Source organism: Amphiura filiformis, chromosome 19 (assembly GCF_039555335.1).
Source record: "Amphiura filiformis chromosome 19, Afil_fr2py, whole genome shotgun sequence".
Taxonomy (NCBI): Eukaryota; Metazoa; Echinodermata; class Ophiuroidea; order Amphilepidida; family Amphiuridae; genus Amphiura; species Amphiura filiformis.
In genome coordinates this window covers 23,348,056-23,371,758 of record NC_092646.1, presented here as the reverse complement: position 1 = coordinate 23,371,758, position 23,703 = coordinate 23,348,056, and the positions used below count along the sequence as shown (strand labels likewise).

At 38.2% G+C, this 23,703-nt stretch overlaps 1 protein-coding gene across 1 annotated transcript; it reads right to left on the bottom strand.

Annotated features, from left to right (window-relative positions):
- Window positions 1–1,241: 1,241 nt before the first annotated feature.
- LOC140141073 (SCL-interrupting locus protein-like) lies at window positions 1,242–22,633 on the bottom strand. Its single transcript, XM_072162845.1, has 17 exons — window positions 22,495–22,633; window positions 20,119–20,319; window positions 18,015–18,065; window positions 16,766–16,887; window positions 15,352–15,536; window positions 14,992–15,239; window positions 13,392–13,475; window positions 13,010–13,096; window positions 12,047–12,188; window positions 11,202–11,311; window positions 9,999–10,134; window positions 7,088–8,305; window positions 5,651–6,024; window positions 4,291–4,467; window positions 3,666–3,876; window positions 2,720–2,964; window positions 1,242–2,335 (listed from the first exon to the last, which is right to left on the bottom strand). Exons 2-17 carry the CDS (start codon window positions 20,295–20,297, stop codon window positions 1,567–1,569), a joined length of 4,338 nt encoding a protein of 1,445 aa, XP_072018946.1. The 5' UTR covers window positions 20,298–20,319; window positions 22,495–22,633; the 3' UTR covers window positions 1,242–1,566.
- Between the last annotated feature and the right edge of the window lie 1,070 nt (window positions 22,634–23,703).

Sequence of the window (23,703 nt, the reverse complement as noted above, 5' to 3'; positions counted from 1 at the left end):
ACACCAGAATTAAAGCATGCGTTTGACCGATGTACTCACACAAAACACACATTTTGCAGGTAGAACCTCGTTTTCAGATGGCCGTGCAAAAGGTCAATACCATTGTACTGGTTTTGACGTTGCTACACCCCTGCCTAATTTTGTGCCTATTTAGGCGGGGAGGGGGGCACTCACCATAAATGACTCCGAAAGACCCCTATATTTGACCCAAATAGATCTCCGACAGACCCTTGATTTTGATAATTTCAGCTCTAAAAGACCCAAAAATTTCTCATTCCTCATATTTCTGGTATTTTCAGGCAATTTTCAACCAAAAAGTCAAGAAAGACCTTTGATTTTGACTGTTCACAGCTCCAAAAGACCCCATTTTACCAGTCGCCGTCAGCTCCCAAAGACCCACCACCTCAAAATTCTGGGGAACATACCCCCCCCCCGGCTTAGACTTGTTTCAAGTCTGTGGTTTTGTGACTTGATTGTCAAAAAATATGCCTACGTACATTTTTTTGGGCTCTTTTTAAAGAAATTAGTAAAATAGTGAACTTTTTCTTTTATCTCCAGTAATAAATGAATGATTAGGATTGAGCAGGCTATGTTGATCTTTTTTTTAAATCCCAACAAAATAGTGTAGTATTTCTCTGGAATGGGGCGTACACAGCACACATGTGCATAGCATTCCGAATGCTGTATTGTAACGATTTTGACAAAACGACTAATCTGGTCACATCCCTAAAAACAATTTACGGAACACACAAAAACACAATAAATTTTACTAAACAGTGTTTCTATTCTTTGATCACATATATTTATATAATAAAATCTATTTTCAATAACATACAATACTGATAGACATTCAATCAATATTTAAAATACAACAATTACAAAATTTATAAATGTATTTAGAATAGTGGTGCATTTACAATTACATGTACAAAGATCTTTAAAATTCATTAAAAACAAAACCGCAAAATGAAACCAAAATGGCTTGCGTAAAATGTGGTGCATATTGGGCTATTCCCGTTTAAACCCATACACCCCTTATGGAAGACATGACCTTAATCTTCCACACAAGGGGTGTGAATCTCAAATGGGGTTACCTGAATGGGTGACTCCATTTAAAATTCACACTCCCTGTGTGAAAGATTAAGGTCATGTCTTCCATAGGGTGGTATGGGTTTCAACTACATTTTTTTGTAGAATAGCCCATTTTCATGGTTTCTCATACTGATGAATCCCACATGAACTGTCCTTCTGTATTATACCAACTGTAGATGTCGACATGTAACTTTTGCAGTGCAAAGCTGGTTTTTTGCTGTGGACCTGCAGAAAGCCAAATCTTGGCGAGTTACCACAATATCCGATATGGAAGACAAGACCTTAATCTTCCACACAGGGAGTGTAAATTTCAAATAGGGTTGTACCTGAATGGGTGATTTGAAATCTACACCCTTGTGGTTTTAGGTCACATCTTTCATAGGGGATATGAATTTGAACTGGAATAGCCCAATTTTTGGCTAAAATCACCACAGTTTAAATGAATCTCACATATGTCAAACAATTCCTTTTTATCTATAATAATTTGGGAAGCTCCTGAAGTCTTGAGATATCCAAAATATTACCAACAGCTTTAGATCCACCTTGCCCTCTATCCATGTGACCTTTGACCTGATCTTTCTGAAATCTCTCAGGACTCTCTATACGCAACTCTTTCTGCGATTTCTTCGCTGGTCTTTTCAACCATGGCTCATATTGTTCATTAGTGGTTTCTGAAACAGGACTGACCTGCTGTGAGTTTGGGTGGAGCGTTGGCGTCGCTCTGATGCGGTTGTCTTTATTGGGCTGCCGATCAAACGCAGGTGACGGTGTTTCACGTATTACTTCCATAGGTGGCGCTGTGTCTTCAGTATGTTTAGCTGCCTTCTTTGACTTTTTTTTCTTTTTCTTTGGCGACCTATGTTTCTTTGTCTTTGTTGGTGTATCGTTCTTTGCGCAGTCATTATCTTTGATTTCTAACAGTCCATACTTTTCCATGTACTTACGACTAGCCATCGACATATCCACCGCATGGAGTCCAACAGAGCTTACCCCCACCATGCTTCTCTCTGTGAGCATGTTGCCGACGAGGGCGGTCCGTAGTAGAGGGTTGACATCTTTCCGCGGAGTTGCAGAAGAGTGCGATTTGAATCCAACAGAGAGCTTGGCTAGCTCTTCGTCGCTGAGGTATTTCATCGCGAGGGCGTTTGCCTCCATGCTGAGATTGGGCGAGTCGAGGGTGAGGTCCATGATGGAGACATAGTTGATGCGTGGGAAGAAATCTGGCGAAGTGTTGTGCATTGACCTGTAACAACACAAAATGAAAATTAGTTAAAATTGTAATGAGAAATAATTTATTTTTTGAAATAATTTATTTCTTGAAATAATTTATTTCTTGAGATAATTTATTTCATGAAATAATTTATTTCTTGAAATAATTTATTTGTTGAGATAATTTATTTCTTGAACTAATTTATTTCTTTGAAACACTCGAGCTGAAAGACACAAATTAACGTTCAATTTCGGGCTCTTGCCGAGAAACGCAGAAGGTACCCATGAATGACACACCAATATGGCGGATTTAACATACATTACACAGAGGGCAATTTTGAGTCACTACTCTTTGGGTATAATCTCTATGGTAAAAGCAGTCACATGAAAAAAGTTGAACCACTTTTCTAACACATACCTGTACATGGTAGATTTCTCCACACTTCCAAGTTCAATATCTTCTGGCAAGGAAAGTTTCAATCCCAGGAGACCTTGCTCTTCTGTTGTTGTCACGGCAACATCATCTTCATCCTCCGAGTCTTCGGAGCTTGAGTTCTCTGAGGTGGAATTGGAGCTACTGTAGCTGCTTGAGTGGCTTTGTTGTGTTGCTGACTGTTTTTTGTGAGAATTTGTTGGCTCATGAAGGAGTTGCTGAACATTACCCTGTGCATTGAATAACGATTGGACAAAGTTTGATACGTCTATTTTGTTGGTGTTACATATTTATTATATTACATAAGCAAATTAGATATCAATTGAAAATTTTTTTGTTAGACTAATATTGTTTGGCTTAAAACAACAAAATGACTGAGCCTCATTTTTATGTCCATTATGGCTTGATATTTTGGTCTTACAACATTCAATTTCATATCACCCGCCCAACATCCCCACATTCCATCACTACTCATGACAATTGGTCTACATGTGTTGGTCTACATATCACCCATAAACATATTAGGCTGCAGTTAACCCCTTATACTAGTATTGACTGAAGTTTAAAACTTTTGATCCAAACACAAAGAAATTATAAATATTCCTATCCTACCTCTGAATTTTCAGAGGGTACTCTATCTTTCATCAAGTACCATCAGGTCGTGCCATTTGTTGATTGTTGATCAGTCTCTACGAGAGGTAGACTTGAACACATGCTACGAGAGGTAGACCTTAGACTTGATCACAGTCTGACTGTGATCAAGTTGAAGGTCAAAAAGGTCACAACCAAATGATACATATCATTCTCACTCATGAAAGATGAGTACCGTCTGAAAATGTCAAGGTAGGAATAATTTCTTTGTGTTTGGATCAAAAGTTTTAAACTTCAGTCATTATTTATACCCACCCAGATAATTCTCATGAACTCTTACCAGTATATTGTCATAGAATTGCCTTTGGTCTTTATAGAGTAGACTAGGTGCACCATCCCCTGGTATCTCCTCATCCTCTGACTCATCGCTACTGACCATTGGTCTACCAGGTGGTCTACATGTGCTGGCACTCTCACCCAGGACTGGACTACGGAAGCTATCCGACAGGTGTGGTGATTGGGCTTCATTTCCACTGGCTCTCAATGGACTACTGTCATGAGAAGGAATAAAGTAATGAAATACAGATTGAATGATTGGTATCCAGCAGTTTTCACTGATTATTAACCCTATGGCAGAGAAGGAACATAAAAGGAGAGAAGATGAACAAAGATTTCACTTGGTACCCCTGGAAATTGACCCTTGGACCCCTCGGGTGCCACATACACGAACACCAACCTCATGCCACAGGGGTTTTGCTGGCCCGGCCAGCGATTCGGTGTATATATATGACTTAGGGTGATTGCGTCATGGCTAGACGTGGTATGCATGCATGCATAGTGGTTTTACGTGTAAGAATTATAGGTTAATAAATGTGTATCACTTGTTGGAAGTTAGTATCCAGTGAACTGTTCAATTCAATGGGGCCCAATCATGGGTTTCGTATCCATAAGTAATCCCAACCTACCGCTTTGGTGATGATGTCCGACTATTAGTATCCAGCGAACTGTTCATTTCGATGGGACCAATCATGGATATACCACTGTGGGTGTCATCTCTATTAATATTCACACTCATGTTGGGTTCACTATCAATGTCAAAGGTTGAATTCCCAAAGTCCTTTGCAGGATGTTGATGAGGTGACCTACAATATAAAACACATAAATTAAAGTCTGGTAAAATTTATGTTTTCTCTCCCCAGAGTTGCCAGTCACATAAATTTGAAGAATAAACCACTAAAAACATGTGCAAACGTTACCGTTCTTGTCCACTAAGACAAGAGTACTGAGTGTACATTGGGCTACCCTGTTGAAACCATACACCCCCCTAGGGAAAACATGACCTTAATCTCCACACAGGGGGTGTGAATTTCTTAAGTCACCAGCGTTGACCATAGCCGGTTTCGTGGAGCAAAATGCAACTCAATTTTGATCACTTTGCTACACAATTTTGGAAATGTGTAGCAGTTTTATGCCATAGACAATTACAGTGAAGTGAGCAAATGTAACAAAAATCAAGTAGTGCAAGCTGATAATAGAGGTTATCCGTGTTCTATAAGCTGCATATCCTATCAACAACTGCTATACCTTGTTTAGGACTTTCAAAAGAAGTACCTGCATGTGCAACCATGACTGTTTCAAAATAGCCCGCCAAGAGTCATGCAGATAACTCTGACGTCATGCATTGAATTGTTTTGAATAAGGAATACTACGGGAATCATCACCTTTTGTTAGAAGTCACACATGAGTGAAGTGGATAACCTCTATTACGTCACCCATTCAAGCAACGCCATTTGAAATTCAAACTCCCTGTGTGGAAGATTATAGGTCATGTCTTCCATAGGGGTATGATTAAATCTTAAGTTTGATCTTATTGGTGTGTCGGGGGGGGGGGGGATGTCTATAAAATTTGATCTACAAATTTTCACTTCTATAATAGATTCCATTACATTGGAGTATTAAGAAAACAAGAGCATTGATCCCCAACCTTTGTCCGAAATAGGTAACAGAATTTGCTTCATTGATCTCTTCCCCCGGCATAGTACGGAGCAGAGATGCCACTCAGTTTCACTCAAAAAAAATGGAAACTGGTGAGAAAACTCTGAAAAAGCATGTGAATGCAGCCTGCAGGCCAAAAAGCCCCAAAATGGGCTGAAAAGAAATAAAAATGTGGGAATTTGGACTCACAAAAAACCTAAATTCAGGCTAAAACCTGAAAAGTGGCATATCTGATGGAGTCAGTGAGCCTGTCAATTGATAATAATACCTGTACAAAAAAGAAAGGTACTCCAAACAATGTGGATCATAATTCTGTGCAATCAGCAATACCTTTGTTGTGTTGCCTTCATGCCATCTACCGATTTCTCCCCATCTCTGCTCCCAGGTGACCAGAACAGACTCTGCCCTGTGTTGACACCAATGCTACATCCAACCCCCTTGGGCTGTGACGGAGATGTTGCTGTGGTTTTGGTCACTAGTCTTGGAGGCGAGGACTGATGATTGACACATCTTGGTGGGCTACCATTGGTTGGAGACACATTTAGGGATGTGCCTTTGTGGTGATTGATGGGTGTCCTTGGCGTTTGATTGGCTGATGGAGTGGAAGTGGCAATTTGGTTGGTTGATGTGGGTGTGGCTGGGGGAGTGATGACACCTGATGGAAGAGACATGGCTGCTGCTTGAGCCTGAAGCAGCATCTGGATCTGAAGTAGTCAATAAAAATGAGAAAGAAAGAAATTGAATTATTTTCTAAATCATTAACAGTAACTGAGTATACAAACTAAACAGACAGAATCATGTAAAAAAGGTCCACACTGGAAATGCATGGCCATTATCACAATCAATGTTGTAAAATTGTCACGCTTTTATCTATATATAGAGTGCTAACCAAGTGACAGAATTCTTGCATCTTTTCTCATGAACTTAAAAATATTTTGGATCTTTTGGGTAAAAAAATGTTATCTTCAATTCAAAAAGTCATCATTTAATATATCAAAAATATAACAAAAATATAAAAAAATATAAAAAATGTCAAAAATATAACAAATATCAATTTTTAATAATTTGCCATAAAATTTGTATTACATCGCAAATTAAAAAAAAAAAAAATCAAAATTATTTGATATTAGAAGAACATTCTTCAGTATTCAGAATGCAATTTGGTGTGTCTGATGTGCTCTCAGGTCCCACAAAAATACTGTGCAAACGTTGCTATCCGATTCCTTAACCAGAGCTCGAAAAAGTGGGGAATTTGGGAAGAAATTGTGTCTTTTTTGTACATAAAACATGCTTTAAATTGTGGTAAATTTAGCTTGCTTCCCAGGAAATTAACATTTTTTCAAGCCCTGTCCTTAACACTTTTGTCAATTACAAGCACATATTGCAACTTTCATGGTGGGGGGGGGGGGAGACCAATTCAGAAACATCTGCCTCTGAAATAAATAAAACGAACAGACTCCTCTATGTTGTTCACTTGTACATGCAATTTGTCAGCATAATTCAGAAATATCTACCACCCAAGTAGCAAAACAGGATCTGTGTTGTAATTTATTATTTGAAATTCTGCCTTATTAAATTCTATCTTACTATATACTTGAAAGGGTAGGAAAATTTGACTGCTCAGTGCCATTAGTTGTTAAATGCAATAGCTGCCATGTGTAGCTGCTATGTGTAGATAAGTACAATATACTGCGTGTAAATCAACAAATGTTCGCAGTTGCACTTACCCACTTCTGGCACTGAGCAGTCGAATTATGTGTACTATACCTGTGCTTGAAGTTCCTTGATCATCTGCTCCTGTCTCTTCAGCTGCTCATAGGCCTCTTGGCTAGCAAGACTCTCTGTTGCACTGCTGCTGCTGTCATCAACTCTACCTTGTCCTTCAATAGTGTTACTGTTAACAACCTGGATGTCTGCTTGTAGCGGACAACGGTTATCAGAAGTCTGTCTGCTGGGTGAAATCCTATCTGGTAGACTTTGTATTGGTGATGGATTTGGGTTGAACGATTCATTCCCTTCACTTATAACACCCATGCTGTGCTGTGAATTGAGCTCACTCCTTTGTTGACATTGGACAACTTGTGGTTGTGTATTGTGACTTGCTAATGTAGGAATGGGTGGTTGAGCAGTTGGTGGAACAACCCTTTGTCTACTCTGAGCATCGGATTGAGGATGGTTTAATGGATAGTTTTGTGAGTGTCTGTAAGGTGTTGTGTCATTGGGTAAACTCTGTCTTTTATGAATATTGGGACCAATCATATTTGTTGGTTCATTTTGTCTTGGCATTGGGGCACTAGTCCTTCTTTGATCAGGATTTACAGGGTGTGAATTCCTCATGCGTTCATCTTGCTCCTGAAATTGTTTGTTTTGCTGCCCCTCTACAATTTCATTTCGATTATCACCAATTAAACCATTTGACATTGTCCCATTGGCTGAACTTGCTAAACTTGCATATCCTATAGAAGAAGCTGTTACATTTTGTCTCGATATTATCTGCTGATGCGGGCTCATGTTAGCGCCACCACCGACCACACCCGACCTCTCCTGCTGCATCATTACTGGTTCGCTATTAGACCGATGTATAATTGACGGAGAACCTGATTTATTATAGCTTGATCCAACCTGTTGCCTTGGCTGGGATTCTCTAAACGCGGTCTTACTTTGGGACTGAACTCTGCTCCGCACACCATGAGGGGAGTTCTGATCGATATCCTTCAATGGACCACGCCTATCTTGTCTTCTAATGTCCAGATGGGCGGGTTTGTTACTCCGATGTAGTAGTGGAGGGTTTTCTTTCTGTTGGTGATGGTAATGAGGTCGCTGTGTCATATGCCTCTTGTTAGCATTTTGAGGTAGAAAGACATCATCATCATGATTAGGATGCCAGTTTGATGAAGGCTGCAGAGGACTATGCGGATGTGATTCGTCTTCTATGTTGTCATAGATGAGAGATAACTCTGGCACTGATGGCCTTACTGTTGGGCTCTGTAGCAAAGAGAGACATAAAACAGAGATAAGGCAAAGAAAAAAGGCCTGTTCTACCGTGAGACTACGGACCCGACCGACCAGCATTTGCGTCTTGGAGATTTTTTTTTTTTTTTAATTTGGCTAAAATCAGCCGTTTTGGGTCGAAAATTTAGGCTGAACATTTTTAGCAAATATGTTTAGTGAAAATTTAGGCAAATTTTAGCCTCTAGAAAAAAAAACCCAAAATGCCTGACCCTACTTGAAAGGTCTGTCCGGCTGTAGAACAGCATGCTAAGGAAAGAACAAACTTTTTTGCACTGAAATAATTTTCACTTGACCTTTTCAAATCAAAGTATTCCAAAGACAGCTGCTGTTTGTTTATGGATAACCCCAGTTTATAATTCTGGGTCACCAACGCTAACACAAATGCAACTATTGAGCCTGAACACAAACCTGCATGAACGACACGATCAAGCGTGGGTCTGTCTCATTTAATTTGTCCAGAACTGCGGAAAAAATTACGAAAATTTGCACTTTTCTTTTTATTACTGTCATACTGTGAAGTGCCAAATAGCGAAAGGTGTTAGTTCAATGTTATGAAAATATTTTACCTGATGTCATATGTTGACATTGGCTAAATAAGGGAGGACAGTTTTTATGGTCTACTTAGCTCAGCAATGTTTTGCTGTCTTCGATAATGGTTCATGTACGCCAGAGCGTTCGATAGGAACAAGCAAAGAGTATACACGTTTGCTGATATCTATCGGAGCCTTCAGCAGAGCAGAAGGATTATAAACACGGTCGATGGTAAAACCATAATCAATTTCCTGTGTGTTCAGCAAGTACATAACGACCCACTCATCAACTACTCAAGTGGTCATTAAATAAACATGTGGGGTCATGTCTGCAGTCAATAGAAAGTCAATAATGTGTGTAAGTTTATGTTTACATAAAGTGGTGTAATTAGGTTTCAAGGGGTTGTTAATTCAAGCATGGTCGTAAAATTGATTCGATCGATATTTTGGTCAACGCGTCATATCGGAGCAGAGTGTACAATTGAGCGGAGCCTGACAAAGTTTGCTACAGGCTTTTATGGGTTTGGGCTTTGATAAAAGCCAGGTACCTCTCCGATACAATGCGCTATCGAAGACAGCAATGCATTGCTGAGCTAAGCAGACCATAAAAACTGTCCTCCCTAACTTGTATTTTTGCTCAAAGGGTACCGTGATTCATGACATTTCTTGTCCGCCAATTTCACCCCCTAGATTACTGAATAAATACTGCTCACTGCCCCTGGCTTTCCGAACTTTTCCGATCTTGATTTAATATAATCAGAAGGCCAAGTGGAAAGATCACAAAACAAATGAATTTGTCAGAAGTCAACTTGGTGAGCATATCAAATGTTCAGTGTGCCAGAAGATTGATCGTAACAAATTGCAGTACTTTGGTCACATATCAAGAAGAAATGGTGACAACTTGAAGAAGATAATAGTTCAGGGTCAAGTTGAAGGACTTCGCAGAAGAGGCAGACAGAAGCTCTGTTGGACAGATGGAAACAAAGAATCCACTGGACTATCTCTTACGAATGCTTACCGTCTTGCATTGGACAGGCAGAGTTTTAGAACAACATCAGCAAAAGGGTCATAACAGGTCAGTCATGACCCATAGGACGACAACGATGAAGGCCAAGTATACAGCAATCATGACCTACCTTGTCCATTATAGGTTTTGGGCTTGGTCTTGGTAGCATGTGAATATCTTCATCAATATCGCTCCTATTACTCTTGAGGCTCGCTCTCTTGGCTGCCTGCTTGCTACCACCGGGTGGTGTATTCTTTGAGTTCCAGCTGGTAAAATAAAACAAAAATTCACTTGATTACTTAATCTGTCTAGCTATGTGTCGTTCATTTGGGTCATCCATTCATTAAACTCACTGCGTGATACCCTTACTTATATATAATATCATACCTGCCAACATTGTAAAAATAAAAATCTGTACAGGGTGCGCGCGATCCGGGGCGCGTGAAGCACGCGCTCTCCCGTAACAGCACATGCTTGCCAACCTTTGGAACTAAGGTTGGTGTATAATTAGAGTGAAGCAAGAAGCGAAACAAAACTTTGGAAAAAAGAAGTTATATACTTGTTATTCAAGGTTGGGAAAATTTTTTTTTTTTTTTAAATTCAAAGTTTTTGGCAACTTTAGAGAACCACTGGACCTATTCTGAAGTGCTAAGATCATTCACAGGTAATTTGAAAAAAATTGAAAAAAAATTACAAAAAATTACAGTTTGCTATCCTTAATATGTAAACCATTAACTAGTGTTTACCTCTTCATGTATCACATATTATAGATGCATTGGTTTTGCATGCATTTATAATATGTGCTACATGAAGAGGTAAATATGGTTAATGGTTTGCATATTAAAAATAACAAACTGTAATTTGTTTGTAATTTTTCCAATTTTTTTTAAAATTAACTGTGAATGAACCTTATGATCTTAGCAGTTCAGAATAGGTCCAGTGGTTCTCCAAAGTCGCCAAAAACTTTGAAAAAAAAAATCTAAAAAAAAAAAAAAAAAAATGTTTTTTTTTGCATTTTCAAAAATCGGATTCGTTCTGATTTTTTAGGTCAAAGGTCACAAAAATCGGAACGAATCCGATTAAATCGGAACAGTTGGCAGGCATGTAATATGTATTGTAATCAGTCACTTTGTATACCCTTTTCACGGTCATCTCAAAATAAGTTTATACCTTAGTATGTGTTGTGTGTGTGTACGCCTTTCATACACATGCTGAATTACTATGTAGGCCTACACTTTGCAAAATGCACTTTTTACGCATACTTTTGCAGGATAAATCTTGTTTTGGGATCAAGATGGCGGATTCATGCACTGACTCACTAACTGACACTCACCTTATTGGTTTGAACTGCTTGCAGGCTTCAAGGAACACAGACTTGTTTGGTCCATCTCTGGCAGGTCTGAGTTCAAGCTGAACAGGGGCTTGATTGGTCACATTGGCATGCTGTGACAATGAAAAGATGAGGGATGGCAAATTAAGCTATCAGTAAAACATCTACGGAATTGCTTGTGCTATTTTATAACAATTAGATACAGTCCAACCACTCTTATCCGGACCTCTTTTATATGGATCTCTCTGTTATCCGGCTGTGAAATCTTCACAGGAAAACATGTTTTTGATGATTTAACACCTTAATTTCATGCTCTGAATGCTTAGCATGACATATCTATGTTGCATAAAGCACTCTAAAGCCATCTTTTAGTGTTATTACCCCATGTTAAAACAATATTTGTTGTCACAATTTCAGTACTTGGGCCAGTCAATGCAGAATTACATGTAATTCACTTATCCGGATTTTTCACTTATCCGGACAGTGCTTGGTCCCATCATGGCCGTATAAGAGAGGTTGGACTGTAATAAAAATAACCAAAATCCATTTTATTTTTATAATTTTAGAAATGGAAATAATAACTTCACACCATCAGTTTTTAAGTCTTTATGTGAAATCAGGAACTGACCTCCCTCAGAAAAAAAAACGTCCCAAGCAAACCCCTCCGATTTTGGGCCAAAAATTAGCATTTTGGCCCAAATTTGACCTCACAGATGAACTTATCAAGTCTTTGCCATTCTAAATATGTAGTACTTTTATATACTTTAGACCAACAATTTAGAAGTTACGAGGCCGAAAGTTTCCATAATTCCAGGGTTCAGACCAACTTTAAGGAACAAAGTACATACCTTGAAAACATGTAGGTTTTCTCTGCAACCGACCAGCTGGAAGCTTAGCGAATCATCGTTGGTTGTACACTGATAGAAGTCTGGTTTACGTTTGTTGGGACTATACAGGATTACTAGGAAACCATCATTGGCATTGCACACCCTTGATAAGGAGATAGAGGATACGAATATATGTGACATGATCAAGAGGAATGAGTCGGATGTCGCTAATATTGTTTTTGAGATATTGGCAAAAACAGTGTTCAAATTCTTTTGTTTTATATTGTTTTCAGCCATTGATAAATTGCTCATAACTCGGTAACCAGATGTCTGATTTTGATGGGGTTTACATCAAATTGTAGCATTTGTAAACTGCTAGAAAATGATGTAAAAAACTTCTAATTGAAAATTGCCGACATGTGACTCATTCCCCTTGATCATGTCACAAATGTAATTATACAGGGCTACAAATTTATCAGTATAATTATTGCATGCATTTTTCTCTTTTCTGTGGAGAGAAAAATTAATGTGTTTGAGAATAGATAACAACTGTTAAGGCCTAAAAACAAAAAGTCTGTCTCAGAGACCTGCATGCATAGGTATGTGAAACTTGATTTGCCGCATAGCTCTATGGGATTGCTTTTTGTAAAAAAAAAAAAATGGCCAGAAAATGCAATAATTTCTTTTTTGTAAATGTGCAAATTAGTGCAAAATATAGAGGGGAGTCTTGATTCTCCTCTATCTATTTGGTCTATTCCAGTTGAGCTCCATACACCCCCTATGGAAGACATGACCTTAATTGTCCACACAGGGAGTGGGAATTTCATTTGGTGTTACCTGAATGGTTGACTCCATTTGAAAGTTGCATCCCTGTGTGGGAGATTAAGGGTCATGTCTTCCATAGGGGTGTATGAATTTCAACTGGATAGCCCATTTCTGTGAAAGGAATTGAAATATTTGTTACAATTTTTCTCTTGTGCTTACCTTTCTTGAATACTACTATTCAGCATGTATCTGAGACAAGTTGCCCATATAACAGGACTACCAATGTATGTGATGCCACTTAGCCATCTAAAAAGAGAGGAAAAAACAGATGGTTATGAAATGTTGAATTTCTGGATTATGCTTGCGGAACAAACAAATTTGATATATGCAGCATACACTTTTGTTACCGTATATTTCTAGATTGCATGGATTCGTCAAAATCTACTCATGAGAATCATTATGCCTTGAATTCTCACCAATTTCTAGTCCTACTTTAGGATGTCACATGTGAGTGCTGATGAAATTGAAGTAACATCGTGATCAATTAATTACATAAGTTCATGAAAGTTCAGAATCTCATTTTTACTTCAAAGTAACTTACATTCCTACAAGTGGTAAACTGTAGGCTTTAGGATCTGACTCAAGCAGCAGCAACAGTTTGCGTGTCTGGTCCAGGGTCACAAAACTGAAAAAAGAAAATCAAATAAACAAATATGATTGTGTAATTGAATACCTGAGTGGAAGAAGGGCCCAACTCCAATTTTTTACAAAAATGAGTTAGACCCAGCATTTTATTGCCAGCAGACCGTTCTTCCTTATGTGTAAAAGATGAGCCAAAATCCAATCTCTAAATAGTCTTCCATGTACACTTAATCATGGTTTTCATGGAAGAAAGGCCCAACTCCGTGGAGTTGGGCCCTTCTTCCACACATATATAGGGTTAAAGAGGAATTTTGTTCATGCATGAAGTCTGCTTTTCACTACTTTAAACTTTCTTGCTAACAAATTACATAAGTTCTATTTGTGCAATTAATGGTGATTACCTAATTTCTGTAGCTATTTATAACACGGAACTGGCACTTTCAGTATATTAGTGGAAGAAGGGCCCAACTCCAGCTCGTATTAAGACATGTACCGTTGCCATGGAAACATTATATATAATTTCGAATATATGTAATATTGTATGTTCATGTATTAAAGGTCCCCTGAAGATGAAAACATTCTGTCTATAAAACTTTTCCAAATATTAAGTTTTTTCTTAATATCTCAAAAAACAGTTTTGATGGAGTTGGGCCCTTCTTCCACTCAGGTATTCAATTGTAAGTGGCCAGTTTACACAACACTGTACACAACAGCCTTCATTTATAATTACTCAATGAACCTTGTCAAACAATGTCTCTTTCACACATGGAGTCAAAACGTTCACATCATGTAATTTCTAACTCCATTTCAATGACATCCTACTCCTAATCATATTATTTAAGGACACCAATTGAAATATGCAGCACCTTTTTTTTCAAACCAATACCACAGCAAGTCCCCACCGCCTGAGATTGAACCACTGACCTTCTGTGCCAGTGGTAAGTACCATAACTACTGTGCCACACACACACTAGGCAAATAGGGACTCTGTACTGGACTATATGCAAACACACATTTTCTGGGTGAGATTTTCTTTGCCTAACAGGGGACATTGACCTGTTTTACACAGATTTTAACCTATCAACCAGGATCTGATTTTTATATCAACAATAGAGGATGCACTCCCAAAGGAGCTATTTTTAGGCTGTTTGCAGTCAATTGCATAAGTTTCATATTAACATCTGCAATTGCTGGCAAGCATGTACATACACACCCCACACATTTTCACCGACAACCGTGGACCCGTATTGTGTGTGTGTTTGTCAACAGAGTGGACCCACACACAGAGACATCATAATCCAAACATGGACTTCTGTGATATTTTACCGCTAACCGTGGACATGGTATTACACATACGATAGAGGACCCTACTCCATATGTAAAGATATGCTGTATAGCACCCTCTGCCGCTGTCTTATGACCATGGACGTCCACGTTTCGCAGTGTGTGGTTTTTCACTACATAAGTGTGGACTCAAAGTCCATGTTTGTAGGTAAAAACAAATGCACCCCACACATACATGTACACCCCTCACACCCACCCCTCATTCATCTACTTACCCAGATTTGGGACTTCCTTGCACTTCACTGATATTCAGTGGCCCCATCAGATTCCTAGCCAAAGCTGTTGGGATAATGGGGATACCGCTGATGGGCGTCATCTCTAAACTTGTTCCTATGGTGACACCAGCAACATGGAGGCTGAATGTAATGTCATCATCGTTGGCATAGCAACAGCAGTGGATGCAGAGCGAAACCAGATTAGCAACATCAACAGAGTCTCTACTACTGCAGTGGTGCTGCAAAAGCTAAAAAAACAAAGAGAACATATTTGAAAAATGGTTTGGAAGTTGATGGAAAATGATATTATTATCACATCTCAGATTTTCTTAATATAATTAATGACAGAACAAACTCTACCTGGAATGTGTGTTTAAATCCTTCTTCTGTATGTGTGGTGCTATCAAACTCCTTGTTGATGGTTATTGTAAATGGAATGACATGATCTCCAGGTAGCTTGGCTGTTGGCTTGGCACTCCCCGTCTTACCAGGTATCTCATGTCCTGGGTCAAATCTATCCACTGTGACTGTGACACCATCATCATCTGTAAGGTGTGGTGTGGAATCAAAATATGATGAAAGGAAATAGTTAATGCAATGTGTGCTAGCCATAGGCTTCAACATAAAAAGTCTAAATTTTGAGATATTTTCTCAAAATATCATGAGCTATCTTAAGAATCACTGAACCAATACTATGCTTGTTTGTACTCATTGTAATGCATTTTTCATGCCGATTCCAAAAATGGTCATAAAAATTCACAATTCTAAAATTTTGTATTTTCTTTTTTTAAATTTGAACTTGTCATCTTCAGTGGACACCCACATGGAGAGAATTAAAATCATGAACATTCACATTCCCCTGTATTTATTTCACACCAAGATAATGTATTTCTAATCACACATCTACCAATTCGCCACCATCCAATAAGGACCGTCGATGAATCGATAATAATCAAAAAATCGGCTATCCAATAATATCAATATCGCCGATATCACTTTCGGAAGAAAATCGATATATCGGAGTTGCCGATAATGAAAAAAAAATCCAAAAATCGGGCGTAAGCAGTGTGTTAACTGCCGCAATTATGTCAGTACAGACGTGTTTTGAAATGTAAAAACTTCTAGAATCAATAAGTGTTATTTTACCTCACCACTATTAAAAGTTTCTAATACTTTACCATATGCCTAATTCAAATTTTAGAAGCTTAGTGACTTGAATTTTCAGGTCACTAAAATTGGGAGGAAAATCGATTTATCGATAATGAGTGACCGATATATCGATTTTTTAAAATCCTAACATCGACGGTCCTTACCATCCAACATTTCTATTGATGTGTTAAAACTAGATGTTACTTTTCATAGCTCTAAAGTATGCCAAACAAAATGTAGAAACATATTGATTATACTTTTTTTTCACAAGACTGTCAAGCAAGTATGCTTGTTAGTACTTATTTGAATTGCGCTATTCCATTTGAAATCCATACACCCCCTATGGAAGACATGACCTTAATCTTCCCACAGGGGGTGTAGATTTCAAATGGAGTCACCCATTCAGGTAACTCAATTTAAAATACACACTACCTGTGTGGAAGATTAAGGTCAAGTCTTCCATAGAGGGTGTATGGATTTCAAATGGAGTCACCCAATCATGTAACTCCATTTAAAATGATTGGGTGACTCCATTTGAAATCCATACTCCCTGTGTGAAAGATTAAGTCTTCTATAGAGGGTGTATAGATTTCAAAGGGAAGAGCCCATTGTGTCATGTTCTTACCTGGATTTGTCAAGCCTTGTCCCAACAGAAAAGCCTTAGCTTTGCCTCCTGTAGAATGCTGCTGTGATGTATGTCGGTATGCCAATCGTAAGGTCTTCTCTAATACATGCACATGAAGACTCCTGCAACAAGGGCACGGTGGATAAGAAGGATCAATCAAAATATGTGCATGAACACTAGGGTGATTCACAAAAAATGAAATTGGTATTTTTCAACGGGACACCCCCTCATTTTGTTCATTTTGGTAATAAAATTATACCTGCAAAATATGAAAAAAATTCAAAAAGTTTAGGGGTGCTACCGGTCAATGAACTTTTGTACACAAAGTCAATGGGATTTTTTGTCAAAATTTCAAACGCTTATTTCAGGGCCTAAAAAGTCTACCAGGCTTGCAAAACTGAAGTAAATGTTCAATGATATACCTAACTTTGTGAAAACATGGGTTTTTACCAAATTAAAGTTCATAGTTGACTGTAATAACTGCCTTGCCCCAAATGTAACAGTTTTCACAAAAATGCAATTTTCTGGAAAGCGGGTTACCTTTTTAAAATTTTCTTTAGCATTTATTTTAAGGACATTACTCACACTATGATCAAATATTTTTGGCACAATCAGGGAAAATTAACATGGCTTTTTTTTTGTGTTGTAAAGAAAATGGCTCATAAATCCCATTGACTTTGTGTACAAAAGTTCATTGACCGGTAGCACCCCCTAAACTTTTTTGAATTTTTTTCATATTTTGCAGGTATGATTTTATTATCAAAATGAACAAAATGAGGGGGTGTCCCGTTGAAAAATACCAATTTCATTTTTTGTGAATCACCCTAATGAACACCTGACACACACAAAATGCCTGTGTCACATGAACTTTATGGATTATGTTAATACATCATACCGTATGGCGTATTTGTTCCACCCATGCCCCTATAAGTGCCTACCCAGCTTCTTTACTATCTATGATCCTCCATCATTATGCACAGGATCCAACTACACATAATCCTCCACTACCTAACCCCCAACAGGGTTGAACACCACTCCACTTTTTAGATTCTTAAATGCCTTGGCGGGAAAAAAATTGGGTCAACCTGAAATTGTGAAAAACGTCTTCCAAAATAAAAAATAAAAAGAATTACCACCTGAGCAATGTGTTATACCCATTCAGAGGACAATTCACAATTAAAAGGGTACAAACTTTTTTAATTTTTAATTTTTAAAGAAAACCCTGGCTGTCACTATCCTGAACACAAACCTTTCTTTGGTGATATGCAGGGTGGTCCCTAAACCAGTTGGTGTCTTGTCCCTGGATAAAATAGAAATGTGAAACATAATGTATGGTCATATTATAATGCAAAAAACATTACTTTGTCAATTTGCAAGCTATTCACGTGTAAGGATATGCGTGTTTCTGGGTGTTTTACCAAATAATTTCCAATTGATACGTTTATTTAATTCTGGATAAGTGCACCATATAAAACACCTCTTTCATAGCCATAGTCGAGGAGCTCCGGAGTGATTGAGCTCCTAAAAAATAAAGGTCTGCATAGCTTCTGTAATTCTTTTTCTTTGAGAGATTAATGGGATTAGCTAGTATACCCATGGAATCAATTTCACTAATTATACGGGGCTCAGCTTCCTACCATTTTCAACTTACCACATTGAAAACATTTGACAAGGAGATATTTACATCTAGATTTTTAGTTATAAAGTAATGAATCTGCTACACACATATTTTAACAATCTGCTCTTGTCCTAATACATATGATATAGGGATGCCAGTGTCTTGAAGTGACTTTGCAGGAAAAGCCTGAAAATGTATGAATTTGGGCTATAAAGCCTCAAAACGGACTGAAAATTAAGGTGTGGAAATTTGGAGACTTAACAAAAAGCCTGAAATCAGGCAATTGCCTGGAATCTGGCATCCCTGTACAATATACATATTTTTAGGTGGAAAATATAATTTTGCCAGTGGTATGAAAAGGGCCATGCGTCGTGAACTCGCCGACTTTACGTCACACCTTGATTTTTCTGTCACGATGCACCTTTTTTGGTATAAATTGTCATATCTGGAAATCACTGATCTATACACCCTATGATAGTAAAAGTATACATTTTTGGAAAGCTATTGGTCCAAGGAATCTAAAAATGGAATCAGAATTAGTGTAGGGTATATGTGAAAAGAAATAATGTAAAAAATGCAAGCCCATTTAATACTTTTGATGAATTTTACTTGGGGTACTGGTTTCCATTCATGTGTACCCCTCCATCAATTCTTAATGCAGTTTTGAAAAGTTCAGACCATTACCTTTCTGATGATATAGGGCTTTATGATAGTAAACCAATGTGTATTTCAGAAAATGGCTGGTGGAATTTTATACCGATTCAACCCATCAGTCTAGTACATTTTGAAAAATATTTTCTTAGGGTAACACCCTACACTAATTTCAAGTGCATTTTTGGATTCCTTGAGCCAAGAGCTTTCCAAAAATGTATACTTTGGCTATTCTAGGGGGTATACTTTTAAAAATACAGCGATGGTAATCTCTAGCAGTATATTGCGCTTGAACATTTTGGTTTACTGTGTAGAGAATAAGGACGAATTTGTATGTAATGTGACTTACCTGTGACTACCAGTCCTCTTATATTCTTTTAAGAAAGTTAAGGTATTTAAATGTTTACATGGACAACTAAGCTATCTTTTGATACCAAATTTATAGTAATAAGGACACATTTGAAGTACATAATGAACAATTTTACAATTGTGTGCACTTAAAATACAAACTACCCATAGAGTTTGTACATGAGTGCACCGCTGCCACATGCACCGCTGCCACCACCACCCCTGACTTGGTCAATTGGATTGGGTGCCATTCTGCCAATGTTCAAGATATCTTAATGAAACTGTCCATAGTTACTAATCAATATCTTAGCCTTCATTTGATACCAAATTTACTGTCATACCTATATTTCTTCCAAAGATACACTCAAAAAACAAAATGATCACAGTGAAAAGTGTGACGCCACCACCCTTTTTGGGTGTTGAGTTCAAAACGCATGGCCAAAGACTGTTCAATGTTCAAATTAAAATCCACACTACTCCTGTGAAGATTTAGCTAAAGTCTGCCACAGAGGGAGTATCAATTTTTAATAGAATAGACAATTGGGTAACATCCATTTGTTATACTCACTCCAGTTGTGGAAGATATAGGTAAAGCCATAATACAGGGGGAGTATAGGTTTCAAAATGATTAACTCTGACCAATTACATTTGTAAAACATACTCCCCCTGTGGAAGATATTTCCAAAATCTTCCACAGGGGTAGTGTGGATTTCAACTGGAATAGCCCAATGCTTACCATAATGCTGTAATTGTAGCTGGGAAACTAAGTGGTACCAATCCAGGCTGCCTAGTCTTGCTACTGCCAGCATGTTGTTGCCCAACAGAGTTCCCTGTGCTGCTAGTTGCTGCTGCAGGGAAGTACGCTGACTGCCTCACATGAGCTGGCAAGTGTCGCAAGTTAACAGGCACGCTCATGTTATGGCAGGAACTTTGCACTCTGCAAAGACAAAGTGTGGAAACATTATATGTATAGACTTACTGTAAGTGTATTACTGTATAATTAATGCAAAAATTTAGGCATTCAATATGTACAGGTCCGGTAGCAGTATTAGAAATCAACTATACTAAGTTACCAGTTGACTGTTTTTTGCCAATTTTGGCATGTGCTGTCTAATTCTATGTACATAGTATTTCAATTCTGCATTTATTCAAGATGGTAAATTTCTCGCAAAACTTGAATCTTGATGTATTTTTCCAACACTGAAAACCTTTTTGTCATAGCACTTTCCGTAGCAAAGTTACATCTTGTCAAAGATTGAATTTCATCAAAAAGATTCTGCTAGCAAAATTCCCCAAAACAGCATTACGGGGGTGTTTCTAGATCTTAGTCTCATGACGATAGCACCTTTTTTTTAGTTCGCAAGGCAAACTTAAAAAAAAACCGGGCAAAACAGACGTGTCATTTATCGGTATGACATTTCTGTTATTGATGCTGCCCTATTTTAAGTTTGCACAGAAGAGGCATCTCAGTTTGAGTGCATCGATTGTCAGTAAATTACACATCACTCTAAATTGTTCATCAAACTAATCCTGTGTTCCTTATGAAAAGAACCATATGCTGCATTGCATGTACAATCACCAAAAAAGATGAAAAACGCATCTAAAAAATTTGGTACGTGCAAGCTTACGGCCCTAAAATCAAAGTCATAAAAACAGCGTAAACAGAGTGACGTCACCGCTTTGCCAGTAGAGCCAATGACGTAGCGCTGACATGTACCACGTGACACCTGATCATGTGATATTTCATATTTACGGGAATAAAAGTTTAACTTGCATTGGAATTGTGTGCTCTGGAAACTTATTTTTTTCTGGATTCATAATAGAGTATTAATTACAATTTCAAACATGAATGTTTAGGTAAGAAGTACAACAACCCGTGTACCGTAATTAATATTATGACAAACATGCAGATATTTAAGCTTCTGGAGCCTTGTACTGTTTATTAATTGCTCCATTGAAATTACGTTGCACTCGCTTTCTGCATACAGATCAACCCATACCGTACTAGCAGAGCTAAGTACGGTATGGGTTCCTCGTACTACCTTTTTTTAATGGAACTGCTATCAAAATCTCTCTGAAATTCCATGTGCGAGTCTCTCATCACCAAAAAAAATCATATATTTGGGTCAAGTGAAGTATAGACAACATATTTATGAAGGTTTCCTTCTTAAAAAGCTTCTTTTTAATTTCAATGTAAATTTGTATTGCCGGTTTAGGCCATTTTGACTGACTAACAAATGTGTTAACTGAGGTTTCCCTGTGATACCTATATCTGGTTCCATACAGCAATACGCAGTATTGCTGTCTGGTAAGCAGGTACGCAATTGAGACGTCGTGAATTGAGACGCCGGAGCCGGTCAAACACAGAGGACTAGCCTACATCCCGTATCCTACTATCACTCAAACAAGCAAATCTCTTCACGAATTCACTCACCTTGCGATCCTACATCATCAGTTGAAACAAACATCTAAGTTTCCAAAAACAACTTTGTCATTCCTCAAAACTACAAGTAACTTCATTAATAAAAAATTGAAATCATACTATTACCCGTTATTGAAAATTTTGTTCGATTTATGTGAACCAAAAGAACGCATACGAGTCGAGTTCAGTTTACCAAAATGGTAGCTCCTGCCTCCTGGTCACCTCAGATATGACGTCAGTATCAAGCTGCTTATTAAACGGTGGATCGGATTGGTTGAAATCAACGCCACGTTTTTGACCTTACAGGGGTTTTTTTTTGCGACATTTTCGATGTTTGTACCGGGGAATTTCAGACACGGAGACTCCGCGGAGATTTCGAAAAATTCGTCCAAAGGTAACGAAAGGGTTAAGGTTGGGGATCGCATTTTTAACTATCACTAAATGTTTCGGAATTGAGGTCGGCTAAAAAGTAGACAGTTTCGGGGACTGTAATTGGTGTAGATGTCACATTTTGAACAGTGAGCGATAAGTGACCAATTTGATGCTCAGCGCAAGTGACTATCTTTACACAGGGTATGTGATACCTATATTATCTTTCATTCAGTAAGCTTAAAAATAAAATGATCTGTAAACCACTTTATTCATCATTCAGAGGCATAGTATTGCATACACATTGATCTTAATACTTACAAAGTTGCCACAAGCACAACAAAACTCGAAAGAAGTGATGATCCACTATAATTTTAGCTGCTTTTTATCACCGATTTTTTAGGCTTTACGACAAAAACAAACTTCCCGGTTGACAAATTACTGTGTCTGCGCACGCGTAGTTGACATGAAAGGTCACACGGAAGTAGGCTGGGATGCTGGAAATAGCGTCATGCAGTAATTAGATTAAATGAGGTTTTCCCCATATAAAGACAAATCTTTATATTATTTTTAAATTTAAATTTTTTATTATAATTTAAATATAAAAATTTGTCCTTTTTTATGGATAATAAAGCAAAAATGTTGTTTCCTATCCAGCTATAATTATGATTGTTTGTGGTTCTCGACTGCCCTGAAGCTCCAAAGGCAATACCGCGTAATTTTGGATACGTCACCAAAATAGTTAGGCCCATGCCAGCTCGTCCCCATCTTTCTTGAGTCCGTTGGTGTTTGTCTTGATTCCCGGTTGAAATGCGGAAAAGGAGTTGTTGTAGGGCCGTACTACTGCTAAAATTTAAAAGAAAAAAATTGTCATTACTTCAAAACCGGGCTTCGAGAGTCATGTTTTTGATGAAGCTTTGGCATGTTTGAGCCTTCGTGTTTCAACTGGACTGACTGGTGTTGCCTGGGGGCACATCAAAAAATTTGGTGGGTATGCTCCCCGGAATTTTGAGGTGGTGGGTCTTTGGGAGCTGACGGCGTACCGGTAAAAGGGGGTCTTTCGGAGCTGCGAACCGGGCTGTGTACAAGTAAAATGGGGTCTTTTGGAGCTGCAAAAATTCAAAATCAAGGGTCTTTCTTGTTTTTTTGGTTGAAAATTGCCTAAAAAAACAAGCAATATGAGGACTAAGCAATTTTTGGGTCTTTTAGAGCTGAAATTATCAAAATCAAGGGTCTTTCGGAGCTTTATTTTGGTCAAATATAGGGGGTCTTTCGGAGCTGCGAAACCCAAAAGGGGGGTCTTTCCGGGGGAGCATACCCGCATGGTCATTTGTGTTGAGTGCCCCCCCCCCCCCCGGGGGGTGTTGCACCAGTATTAGCTGTGCGCATAAAGAACAAACCAGGAGGGTCAGAAGATAAATGATATAGAGTCCTAGTTTCGTTATAAAATAGTTTTGTACCCTAAGTTTTAACTTTAAGTCCATTAGGGGATCAAAAAAGTTTTGGGTCCACGAAGAGGGGGTGGGGTAA